This window comes from Cucumis sativus, chromosome 3 (assembly GCF_000004075.3).
Source record: "Cucumis sativus cultivar 9930 chromosome 3, Cucumber_9930_V3, whole genome shotgun sequence".
Classification (NCBI taxonomy): Eukaryota; Viridiplantae; Streptophyta; class Magnoliopsida; order Cucurbitales; family Cucurbitaceae; genus Cucumis; species Cucumis sativus.
Window position 1 is genome coordinate 34,960,691 of NC_026657.2, and position 12,523 is coordinate 34,973,213.

At 31.9% G+C, this 12,523-nt stretch overlaps 2 protein-coding genes across 4 annotated transcripts; one reads left to right on the forward strand and one right to left on the reverse strand.

Moving 5' to 3' along the window:
• The first annotated feature begins 3,495 nt into the window (after nucleotides 1-3,495).
• Nucleotides 3,496-7,283, forward strand: LOC101221143 (beta-glucosidase BoGH3B). Its single transcript, XM_011654011.2, has 11 exons — nucleotides 3,496-3,631; nucleotides 3,738-3,838; nucleotides 4,045-4,272; nucleotides 4,465-4,669; nucleotides 4,846-4,936; nucleotides 5,055-5,200; nucleotides 5,407-5,650; nucleotides 5,750-5,854; nucleotides 5,973-6,155; nucleotides 6,249-6,453; nucleotides 6,639-7,283. Exons 3-11 carry the CDS (start codon nucleotides 4,047-4,049, stop codon nucleotides 7,121-7,123), a joined length of 1,890 nt encoding a protein of 629 aa, XP_011652313.1. The 5' UTR covers nucleotides 3,496-3,631; nucleotides 3,738-3,838; nucleotides 4,045-4,046; the 3' UTR covers nucleotides 7,124-7,283.
• Nucleotides 7,284-9,224: 1,941 nt separating this feature from the next.
• Nucleotides 9,225-12,260, reverse strand: LOC101221383 (cylicin-2). Of its 3 annotated transcripts, XM_031882680.1 has the most exons (3): nucleotides 12,066-12,244; nucleotides 11,538-11,598; nucleotides 9,225-11,387 (listed from the first exon to the last, which is right to left on the reverse strand). In XM_031882680.1, the coding sequence occupies exon 3, from the start codon at nucleotides 11,307-11,309 to the stop codon at nucleotides 9,525-9,527; it is 1,785 nt and encodes a 594-aa protein (XP_031738540.1). In that variant the 5' UTR covers nucleotides 11,310-11,387; nucleotides 11,538-11,598; nucleotides 12,066-12,244; the 3' UTR covers nucleotides 9,225-9,524. The 3 variants fall into 3 exon arrangements, with proteins under 3 accessions (XP_031738540.1, XP_031738539.1, XP_031738541.1); XM_031882679.1 differs by lacking the exon at nucleotides 11,538-11,598 and having other exon boundaries at nucleotides 12,066-12,260; XM_031882681.1 differs by lacking the exon at nucleotides 11,538-11,598 and having other exon boundaries at nucleotides 9,225-11,360.
• Nucleotides 12,261-12,523: the final 263 nt, after the last annotated feature.

The window sequence follows — 12,523 nt, forward strand, 5'->3', positions numbered from 1 at the left end:
AAGATTTGTCAAATGTTTTGAAACTTAAAAGTGTCTGGGAGTGAACGGATATTGATTTTAGAAGAAGAGATTTATGTTTTGGTATTAAACGCATGTCGTTAAAAGTGATTTTCAATCATTATGTTTGGTTCTAAAGGTTAATTATAATTAGAGTTATCTATTTGGTAATTGCATTTTCTATTTGAGAAATAATTATGATAAAGATCTATTTCTATTTATTTTATTGTTGGATTATTATATGCATGGTTGATACAGTACATTCATATATAAATGTTGAAAAAAAATTCAAAACGTATATATTAGTTGTTCGTTTTATTAACAAATTAAAAATGGCTAACGAACAATATTTTACACAAGAATCTGAATTAGATAATCATTTTTTGAGTGATTGAAGTAATTACCTAACAAAATCACTCTATCACCTAATTTCTCCCAAATCGATTTTATATTCTTCTGAACTCAATTTTAGTTCATGCAAAACACCGTTGTTTAAAGGAAAAGTGATTTTGGCAAAAGAAAATTTGGTTTTAATCATTTCAAAAGAACTCTCAAACACATTTTATTCAAATTACACACATTTGAAACTGATATTATAATTGCTAAAGTGAAACAATAGCAGAAATATGGAAAATAAAATGGTAATAAGAGTAGATTTGGGAGCACGGTAAGTAGTGATTTTAGAAGAAGAGATTTATATATAGAATTGATTTTGTAAGAGTGAATTATTTTTACCAAACAAAATTTTTGTTTGATTCCAAACTTTTGAAAGTGATTTTTAAATACTTTACTTTTGAATTTACTATATGTTTGATGGCACGAGTGATTTTAAAACTATCAAAGTATATTTTATATTTGAAAATTATTTAACAATTACCACATGAGTTACTATGGAGTAAGCAATGATTTTCTTAAGATCGATCTGTCTTGAAGTGGTCAAGGAAGTATAGATTATAGCAATCGCGCTTAGAGTATAAATGAAAGGAGTGGCACAAAGTGTCGCTTCGGGAAAGATGGGTATTGAAAATCTTAAAAACCCGTGGGTTCCCAATTTTAAAAGAATTCCTGCCAAGATGACGGATCCTGCCGTAGGTGCCTCTACATGAGCTTCGGGTAACCAAATATGAACTGGTACCATAGGCAGTTTGACGATGAAATATTTTTTATTAATTTATTTTTATATTTGTTTTTTCAAAATGTTTTTATTAAAAAGTTGACAACCAAGAGTTGTTGAAAAAATGTGGTTGAAAACAGTGGTTTGTCGTGGTCACTAAAAAATGATCATTAGATTCAAGTTGGGAGCAATGCGGTCATTGAAGTTGGTCAATGATGGGTGTCAAAATACAGTCGTCGACGGTTGAGCAAAAACGGTTGTCGGAAAAATATGGTCACCCTAAATTCTAATAAATATCTAGTTTTGTTAATTTATTTTTAATAAATATATAATTTATTGGAAGTTGTTCAACTTCAGTTGCTGAAATGCGATTATCAAAAATTGATTGGTAGTGATGCTCGAAAATGTTGATTTGAGGTCGGTGATAGTAGTTGCATGAAATTGTTCGACAGTTGTCATAAAAAAAAAAAAAAACAGTTGTTGAAAATATTCCAAAGGCGATAAGAGGTTGGCTTGTAGCCGTTGCGAAAAAAATAGTCTTTAACAGTAGTTGAGAAATATTTAATTGGGTAATCATCAAAAATAACAAATTTGATGAAATATTTAAAATACGTAAGCAAATACAAATAACAAAATTTATCGTAAATAGTTTCATTTCTAGCTCCATTCAATTCTCCTAATAACAAAAATTTAATTTGATGAAATTTAATTTTTGATGATTACATATGATTTGATCTCAAATATATGTGTTAAGTAATTATTTAATTTTGATTTCTATATAAAACATTAGTAAATTACAAATACATATATTTAATTAACTTTCCTACAATAATTACCTTGCATCTCATAAGAAACAAAAATAAGTATTATGTATTACAATTGAAGGGTTGAATTAAGCCAGTGAAGCATAATTAAAATTAAATATGAAAGTATCATAAGAAGAAAAAATAAAACACAATTTATACTTTGAACATTAGTCTAATTCCATTGATTCAAAGATTAATTATAGCGTCAATCTAATTAAATGCTCAACTTTTGAAAGTATATCAATTTAACCTATTTCTTATATTTATTTCAATTCTTATCGATCCTACGTGTTTACTTCTGTCATCAATTTTATAAATTTGACATATATCTGAAGAAGTCTACGCATGTTTGAGAATTAATGCATAAATGATTTTAAAAGATAATCGAAAAGAAAGATCTAAATTGATTATATATTTCGATATAATTAACTGTTGATCTTCTCCTCCATCTTCAAAGCTTAACTTCAAAACCAGAGCTTCAAATCTAAGAAAAACGTGATCTCTTTCATTCTGTCTTCCAATCTTCTTCTTCTTGGATTCTAAGCAAACTAATTTTCTGTGATGTGATTTGATCAATTGCAATATATTCCTCCGTCCGTCTGACTGAGGAATACACACGTAAGAAAAGGAAGAAAAAGGAAGTAGTGGGCATGCAGGCGTGCATGATTCACAAATCACAACTTCACTAGAGAGGGACGATGGACCCAAAACCCATGGCCACGCCTTACTGCACAAACCCCACCTTTTAGATTATTTTTCAACATTTCAAGATTCCCCCGGCCTTCATTCCATTCCTTTCGAAAGGAATTCTTTTCTTTTCTTTTCTTTTAACAATAAAAGTATTGTAATGTGTCTCTAGTGGGTTTACTTTAGGAACCATTCATAACCTGCAGAACACAAATTCATATTATTAAAGAGAAAAAAAACTCCAAAGTTTATAACCTCAAGATTGTGCCAAAAATTAATTAGAATTGTAAATTAGTGTAGTGTGATGACAATCTTAGAATCATCAACACACAGCCAATCTCTCGACATTTATTTACTTTAGTTTCAAATTTTGTGTGGAATTAGTGACCGTTTTCTTTTATAAAAAAATGATAATATCTTGATAAGGTATTTTCAAACGTAGCAAAATGAACCAAAATATTACTGATATTGAAACAAAAATCCTATTAGTGATATTGATAGAAAGTACTTATCGATAAAATCTAAAAATTGGCTAGATTTTGTAAATATTTTCATCAATTTCATTCTCATATCTTAAACCTTTCGTTTTCCTTCGTAGAGACTAAAATGGTCACTTTTTTAAAGTTTAGGACTCTAATAAACTACCATGGAAAGTACAACAAACAACCAAAATGAAGGAAGTTGTAAATATATGGATGAAAATGAACTTCATAACAAATTCTATCCTTGTTTTGCGATAAGAAATGTTCCCCAAAATGAGTAAGAAGCTGTGATCAAAATAAGTAAAAATTGAAAAGAAAACAAAAACCACTCATTCAATATCCAAAGTTTAGATGTAATAAAAATAGTAATTACTATATATATAACTAAGTTTTTCTTGTTTAAATACCTAAACGCTTTCACATCCATAATCAAATCATCTCCCTCTTTCGGTCCCAATCAGGATCGAAGAATAAATTATAATATATAGATTTGTATATAGGAATTGGGTTTGTGTTCGTTTGGATCCTCTTGTTCTTCTCGCTCAGTAAGGTTTCTAACCATTTTGTTCTTGAATAGTGATTATTATTTTACATTTTTTCTCTCATTCATTCATCTCTCACCTGTCAAATTTTTATCACATTTTGTAACAGGAAGAAGTACAAAAAGCAGAGATCAGTAGATGTACCATAGGAATATCTCAACAGAGTTGAACACATTATATTCGTTACACATACCCTCATCCTATAAAAAGGTTTTAAAACTTGCAATACATGTCTTTAAACTTTAGCCTTTTTTTTTCCAACCATGCATATTTATATTCTATCATAGTTCCAAACTAAAAGAACTTAAATGAAGTTTCTAAGTTTAGTGATAAAATGTGATTTGAAGTAAATAAAAACTTAAACATTCAATCTAATATTACTTACTATTTCTTTTGGTTGGTTTTTTTTAATGAAGCCATGATGGCAAGATCAGTTCTCATCACCTTTGTTGGGCTTTTGGTACTTTGTTTCTCTGAAACATTGGCCAAAGCTGAATACTTAAAGTACAAGGACCCCAAACAACCTTTAAATGTTCGCATCAAGGACCTACTCGGTCGAATGACTCTCGAGGAAAAAATAGGCCAAATGGTGCAAATTGAAAGGGCTAATGCTTCTGCTGACGTTATGAAACAATATTTCATCGGTAAACAACTTTCTTTATTTTTCTCTTATAGCGACCGTAGTACTGTGATATTTTGTTGTATATTAATAAATATTTTGAGAAACTTTCTCGTGTAAAATAATTTTATGTGTTTTTAAAATAAAGTATATTAATTGGTTCAACATGTACAAAGGAGACTACTAAGATAAATGAAAGTGGCATCTTATTTTGTAGGGAGTGTATTGAGTGGTGGAGGCAGTGCTCCATCAAAGCAAGCTTCAGCCAAGGATTGGGTCCATATGGTTAACAAAATTCAAGAAGCGGCTTTGTCAACTAGGCTTGGAATTCCTATGATATATGGGATTGATGCTGTACATGGTCACAACAATGTCTATAATGCAACAATCTTCCCTCACAATATTGGCCTTGGAGCTACTAGGTAAGATAAATATATGAGTATATTAATTAGGAGTTAAACTCTTAAGCTTCTAAAGCCAAACCGAGCGATAATTGACATGAATTTCTATTCTAATAATGAGGGGTTTGAATCTTCTAACTCCAATTGTTGCAACTTTTAACTCCTAATTAAGATGGACATTTTCTTGGATTAAACAGAGATCCTCAACTCCTCAAAAGGATTGGGGCTGCTACTGCACTTGAAGTTAGAGCTACTGGGATTCCATACGCTTTCGCACCTTGTATAGCGGTGACTATTTTTTCTCTTCTACCATTTCAATTCATGAACATGTCATAGCAAAAACGGTAAATATAGCAAAGTCTATCTAAAATGGTTACTTATGGTAATTATCCTTTTCCCTAATTAGGTTTGCAGAGATCCACGATGGGGTCGTTGTTACGAAAGCTATGGTGAAGACCATACGATTGTCCAAGCTATGACTGAGATCATACCAGGTTTGCAAGGAGACGTCCCAGCTAATATTCGCAAGGGTGTTCCTTATGTTGCTGGAAAGTGAGTCCTCAAGAAAATTCTATACCTTTATCTTTGGTCTAATATTATTGGAGATATTTCCATATTTATCAATAGATGTTGGATATATTCATTGACGATGATGATCCCTATATCCAACCCTTGGATTTGTGGATATATATCCACGACTTTTTCAATAATCCCTGCTGATCACAACTAGTTTCTCCTCGTATATTTGTGTATTTTAGAAATAATGTAGCTGCATGTGCAAAGCACTTTGTGGGAGATGGTGGAACAACAAAGGGTATCAATGAGAACAACACAGTAGTAGATGGACATGGATTATTTAGCATTCATATGCCAGCTTACTATAACTCAATAATCAAGGGAGTTGCAACCGTTATGGTTTCTTATTCAAGTATCAATGGAGAGAAGATGCATGCAAACAAGAAACTTGTTACTGATTTTCTTAAGAACACCCTTCATTTTAAGGTAAATTAAATTTATACTCTTATACAGTCGTCATTGCTATACATATATTATCACATATATTGTTTGAACTTAGATTTTTTTGTTGGTTTTTTCTTTTAGGGTTTTGTAATCTCTGATTGGCAAGGTATTGATAAGATTACAACTCCACCTCATGCTAACTATACATATTCCATTTTGGCAAGCGTTAATGCTGGTGTTGACATGGTTGGTATTCGTATTTCAATTACTTTCCCTTATCATTGTCCTATCGCATTGATAAACATTTTCCAGTCTCAGTTTTGTGATCTAAAACAATTTTCTAATATTACATAATTTGTGACAGATTATGGTGCCATACAACTACACCGAGTTCATCGATGGTCTTACCTATTTGGTAAAAAATAACGCAATTCCTATTAGTCGAATTGATGATGCAGTGAAGAGAATATTGAGAGTCAAATTTGTTATGGGTTTGTTTGAGAACCCATTAGCTGATTTAAGCTTGATTAATGAGCTTGGTAAACAGGTAATCAATAAGGATTCTGTGTAATATATATCTATGATTCTGTGTAGTATATTACACATTTTCTTATGGTTTATTTCTTCTACAAATATATAGGAGCATAGAGAACTAGCAAGAGAAGCTGTAAGAAAATCATTGGTGTTATTGAAGAATGGAAAATTGCCTAACCAACCACTGTTGCCCCTCCCAAAGAAAGCACCAAAGATTCTTGTTGCTGGCACCCATGCAAATGACCTTGGAAATCAATGTGGTGGTTGGACTATGGAATGGCAAGGACTTACTGGCAACAACCTTACTAGTGGTATGCAAATTATTTAGTAAAATTTCACAATAATCTTCAATGATAAACCATATGATAGAGACTGTTAAGTGAAACTGATAGCCTATCAATATCGAGTATCTCTGTCATTATTCTGAAATTTTACCACAATTGTAAATATTGTCAGTAGTTTTGTCATTTACAATAACCTCCATCCTTTTTCGTAGGTACAACCATTCTTACAGCAATAAAAGACACAGTTGATCCTGAAACAGAAGTCGTATTTCACGATAATCCAAATGCAGAATTTCTCCAAACACACCAGTTTTCTTATGCCATTGTGGTGGTTGGAGAACATCCATATGCAGAAACCAATGGTGATAGCTTGAACTTGACAATTCCTGAGCCCGGTCCAGAAACAATCAAAAATGTTTGTGGAGCAGTGAAATGTGTAGTTGTGGTAATCTCAGGAAGACCAGTAGTTCTTCAGCCTTATATTGATTCAATTGATGCAGTCGTTGCTGCATGGCTTCCAGGAACTGAAGGCAAAGGCATTAGTGATGTGTTATTTGGAGATTATGGGTTTACTGGAAAGCTTTCACAGACATGGTTTAAGAGTGTTGATCAATTGCCAATGAATTTTGGTGATGCACATTATGATCCTCTTTTCCCATTTGGATTTGGTCTTACTACACAGCCTGTTAAAGCTTAATTATTGAACGAGTGTTTCATGTACTTCTTCTTGAGCTATATATGTAAACCCAATGCAATGTTGTAATTCCCAAGTTTGAGTTGAAAAGAATTCTTATTTTCAAACCTGTGTCATCAAAATTATAGTTTCCCTATGAAAAAAAGAAGGTCATGTTGGATTATATATCACACTTTTGATTCTTGATTTTACCACTAAATATATTGTGAAAGTAACATCAATGGATTAAAGATAATTATAAGTTGATTGTAACCATTCTATATAAAGATTAAACTCAACTTATTGCATTTTAAAAAGTAGGACAATGATTAGATTATAGAAGCACCCAAGTATTTTTTTTAAGATTTATATTTTTTAATGATTTAAAAGAAAAATTGGTCACATGGCAGTTTTTGATTGGGTGCACCGGTTTAGTTCTTTCATCTTAAAAAACAAGTTAACTATTTTTAAAATAGTTAGAAATTAATAAGCTAAATATATTATGGATATATAACACATTCCTAGATACATTTCTAATTTCTAAATATACATGTAGTTATTATTCAAGTACAATGATATGTATACACACATATACTTTATTTATTTTGTATATTTTAGGAAATCTCTCCAATACTATAGCTATATAAAGAGTTCACGTCCCTCGTTTCTAAACAAGAAAAAAAATCAAATCAATGGAAGCAAATTGAAGATTATAAAGAAAGTAAATTTCAAGATAAACAATATTCTTCTTCCACCTTGTATTCTTGAGTTTTGTATGTTTTCTTAAAAGTTTGTATGATTTAGAGTAAGCTCATCGATACTTTTAAAATTATATGAGAAATTTTACCTTCCCAAGCTAAACTTATTCATTCGCAAATAGACTGAACCGGGTTGTTGTAGTGTATAACATATCCTAGACAAAGTACGTAAAGAAAACTAAAGAGAAAATCTGGAGGAAAAGGAAACTCTTTGACATGATCTCTGTCACAGTACTCATCTCCATCGTGATGTTATTCGCGATCTCGAGCCTTGAATCCGTTCTTTTGTTATAAAGAAATCAGAATATATCTTAACATGGAGACGATTTAAACAGCATCAAGATGTTATTTGTAAACAAAATGATTATGATATGGTATTTTGGTTATTCAGCAATTGTAATTTAATGCTAACACCTCCAAAATGATTTCCTCGAAACTACAATAATTAAGATAATAGCCATATAAGAGGTTATTTCAAAAGAAATCAATGTCCTCTTGGATCATCCAAACATAATGCTCTACCCAAGAGACCTTAAACCATTTTTCTAATAGATGTCAGTTGAGATGTTTCATATGCTTTTTGGAGCTAAACGGAGTAGTTAAGTTTAGTTGAGGAAATGAAGCTTTTTCTTTGTATTTCGTATTGTATTCAAGTTAAAAATATGTCTAATCCCCACCACATCATTCTGACCGGATGCATTTGATTTCTTCCTTGTCTTTGATATTTGTTTTTAGCCTGTATTTGTAAATGAACTGACCCTTTATTCACTTTGCATGCCTAATACTTAAAAAATTTAACATAATCTATAATCATTCAGTTTAGACTAGAGTGTTACATCTTAACTAGTTCTTAGCGTTTGCTCAGTTTATTGAGAAAAAGTTGGCGAGTAGGTCAGCTATGTGTTTGTAAATCAAATGGTTTCTCTAAAATTCTATGAACAAATATTCAAATTACATAGAATTGCCCATAAAAATTGTATTTTATTAGACCCCTCTCCCTATCCCCCAATCAAATCAACCAAAAACCTTTTATAAGAATCCAAAATAGAATAGCATTTTTAATTTAACAAATAATTAAATAATAAAACACATGAAAATAAACAATCGATATCTTACTATACCAAATTTTATATTTTTGGTAAAAGATGTGACATCTCTACAAAAAGCACCATAAAGTAGTTCAAAAGTTTCTTAGACAATAAAACAAATATTGCTCAAAAGCCTTAACTGAGACTGCACTAGACTGCAAGAGGAATATTCTTGCTCGAAATCAAACAAAAACCTTTATCCATCACTGATTTTTACCAAAAGGATTTTGAATCCTTTACCTTTAGTATTGATGTATTTGAGATGTCCACAAACTCATAGACTTGAACTGACAAATGAATAAAAGCAGTTTTGAAAATTTGAAACACACTGTTTACTTGTTAAAAAGCACCAATTGTAACCTCCCAGCTTCTTAATCAAACATCACCTGAGTTTTCTTACCAGCACAGAAATAAAATGAAATTTTACGGAGAAAAAAAAACAGTGTAATTATACATATTTATCACAGTACATGTACATATTCACCCATGGAAATGGTGAGGATAGGGAAAACCTGAATAAGAATACATCTCCACGTTTTGTTTTATACAGCTGAGGATGAGAAAAACAGAGCCACCAACCTATGCCACTTCCACTGCTTTTGCAGCGACATTGTTGCAATTTCCATCTTCAGCTTCTTTTATTTGCTTCATAATGTCTACTTTTTTCAGGAGCAAGGCGTTTATTTTAACATCTAACTTCTCCAGTCTCTGTTTCAATTTTCCTAGATCTCTAGTTTTGTTTCGCTCTTCACCTTTCATTCTCTTTTCTTCCTTATCTTTCTTGTTTTTCTTCTCGTCTTCTCCTTTAGGTCCCTTATCAGATTCTTGTATAACAATTTCCCTACTGGTGTTTGTAACTGAGGTATCAGTCTTCTTGGATTCTTCTATCTTGATTTCCCTACTGGTGTCCGTAACTGAGGCCTCTGTCTTCGTATCATTTCCCTTCTCTTTCTTCTTCTCCTTTCTTCCCTTCTTGTCTTCTACTTCATCCTTGTCTTTTCTTTTATCTTTGTCCTCCTTTTCTTCGTCTTCTACTATTTTCTTATCTTTTTTCTTCTCTTCTTTCTCTTTCTCGCCTTTTTCTTGTTTCTTCTCGTCCTTCTTGTTTTCATCTTCTACTATTTTTTTATCTTTTTTCTTCTCTTCTTTCTCTTTCTCGCCTTTGTCTTTTTTCTTCTCGTCCTTCTTTTCTTGCTTTAATTTCTTTTCTTCATTTGCAGTATCTTCTTCATCCTTGCCCTTCTTCTTCTCCCCTTTGTTTTCCTTCACTTCATCATTCTCTTCATCCTTGCCCTTCATAGTAACTCCTTTGTCCTTTTTCTCCTTTTCCTTCTCTACTTTCTTCTTCTTCTCCTCTTCTTTACTTTTATCTCCTTCTTCTTCTTTGTCCTTCTTCTTCTTTTCCTTCTCTCCTGTTTTTTTCTTCTTCTCTTCTTTACTATCATCTTCTCCTCCTTTCTCCTTTTTCTTCTTCTCCTTCTCTTCTGTCTTCTTCTTCTTCTCTTCTTTGCCACCATCTTCTTCTCCTCCTTTGTCCTTTTTCTCCTTTTTCTTCTCTCCTTTCTTCTTCTTCTCTTCATTACCATCATCTTCTTCTTCTCCTTTGTCCTTTTTCTTATTTTCCTTCTCATCTTTCTTCTTCTTCTTCTTCTTCTCTTCTTTATTTTCATCTTCTTTTTCTTCTTCCTTCTCAACCTCCTTCTTCACTTTCTTATCTTCCACTACATCAGAACCTTTGCCCTTCTCCTTATCTTTCTTACCTTTTTCCTGTTTCTTTTCCTTTTTTTCAAAATCTTCATCTTCCTCAGCTTCTTTTTTCTTTCCTTTCTTTTCTTTCACTCCATCATTCTCCCCAGATTTCTCATCTTTCTTCTTAGGTTTTTTTTCATCTTTTTTCTCTTTCTTCTCATCGTTCTTTTCCTTCTTCTTGTTCACTTCTGTTTCCTTTTCTGCTCCATCCTCATCTTTGTGCTTCTTTTTGGATTCCTTCTCTTCTTTGGCTTCATCTTTGTTCTTGTGCTTCTCTTCTTTCTCTTCTTTTTTGTTCTTCCCTTCCAATTTTGAATCACCGTCTTCCTTAACCTTGACCTTCTTATCTTTTTCATCATCGGACTTCAACGATTTTTCCTTTTTATTCTCGATATCTTTTGCCTTCTCTTTTTGTACTGATGAGCTTTTTCTTTGAAGCTTGGCCGCTGTCTTCTCTTTCTTGTCATCTTCATGTTTTACCTCCTTGTTCTTCATCTTAACCTCGAGCTTTTCTTTCTCAACCTCTTTATCCACCTTAACAACTTCCCAATCAAGTTCAACCTTTGTCTTCTCTTCTTTTCCAATAACTGGGATACTAACAGATCCATCAGCCATCTTGATGAATTTCACTAGAATTTCAAATTTGAAATCCCCTTCCCAAATGCCCTTTAAATTTCAATAGAAAACACACACCTAAACAATTAGAAAGCAGAGAAAGTCACCAACTGAAAATAGCAAAACAAAACAAACTGCATGAAGAAGGGAGAAAAAGATAAAATGAAGTAGCTCAAAAAATTCTTGATCTGTAATTATAAACAAGCATATAGAGGGAGAAAATTCGACCTGAATTCCTGTTGCACTCAGAATTATAAGTAGTCAAAAAATTGTCTAAGCCTGTCTTTCCCTAATCCAAAAGAATCATGAAAGCCCCATTCAGCGACCATTTAGTTTTTCGTCTTCAATTTTTTAAAATTAAGTCGAAAGGAAATACAATAAACGAAACTAACAAAATAGAAATTCTCCACAATCCATGCCTCAAAACACGACAGAAGGCGTTATCATCTCACAAATATGAAATAACAATTAGCAAGAACTATACTAAAATCCATACGAATAAAAAAGAGACAGATTCCTCCCTAACTAAGCAATCAAGAAGAGGAAAAAAAAAAAAAAAAAAAACCCACCAATAATGAGATCCTAAACACAAATTAAGATTAACAACCCGGATTCAAATGACAAAATCGAAATTCATTAATTCCAACACATAGATGAGGTAGGGCAAAAATGCATCAAATAATCCGAAACAAAACAGAACACAATCAGAACATGGCATGGATTCAATTCAACAACACAAACCCTGTGGAACGTTACCTTATTTTAAGAACTGAATCGAAGTAGAAATTGCTGTTAGGAGAGACAGATGAGATTAGGGATGAAGAGGTTATTAGAATTTATGAGAAATGGGAGTAAAGGAGAATGGATGAAAACCAATGGAAGGGGCAAGAAGATTGACTTGGTTATTTTATTAGCTTAAAAGCATTAGTTTTCTCATAGGACCGAACACGGAATGGACTATGAAACCTGATGGCCAAAACTTGAGGTCGGTGAAGTCATTTCCAAATTATTTTTCAAAATACACTTTTTTTTCTTTCCCTCTTTTTTTCTTTTTTCTTTTTTTCTTTTTTTTTTCTATATTTTGGATATGGACAAATTTTATTTTGCTTTCACATTTACAAGAAATTAAACCATATAGTTTTTAGAAAATATAGTTTAGGGTTTAATTATAGATTTGGTAGTTTTCTTTATTTTGGATATTCCTATAATTTTCG

Bases quoted from the DNA above. Each gene is read 5' to 3' on its own strand.
- LOC101221143 (XM_011654011.2), top strand. From the start codon at position 4,047: ATGATGGCAAGATCAGTTCTCATCACCTTTGTTGGGCTTTTGGTACTT. The intron at 4,670-4,845 runs GTAAGATAAATA...TGGATTAAACAG, and splicing joins ATTGGCCTTGGAGCTACTAG to AGATCCTCAACTCCTCAAAA. The intron at 5,201-5,406 runs GTGAGTCCTCAA...TGTGTATTTTAG, and splicing joins GTTCCTTATGTTGCTGGAAA to AAATAATGTAGCTGCATGTG.
- LOC101221383 (XM_031882679.1), bottom strand. From the start codon at position 11,309: ATGGCTGATGGATCTGTTAGTATCCCAGTTATTGGAAAAGAAGAGAAG.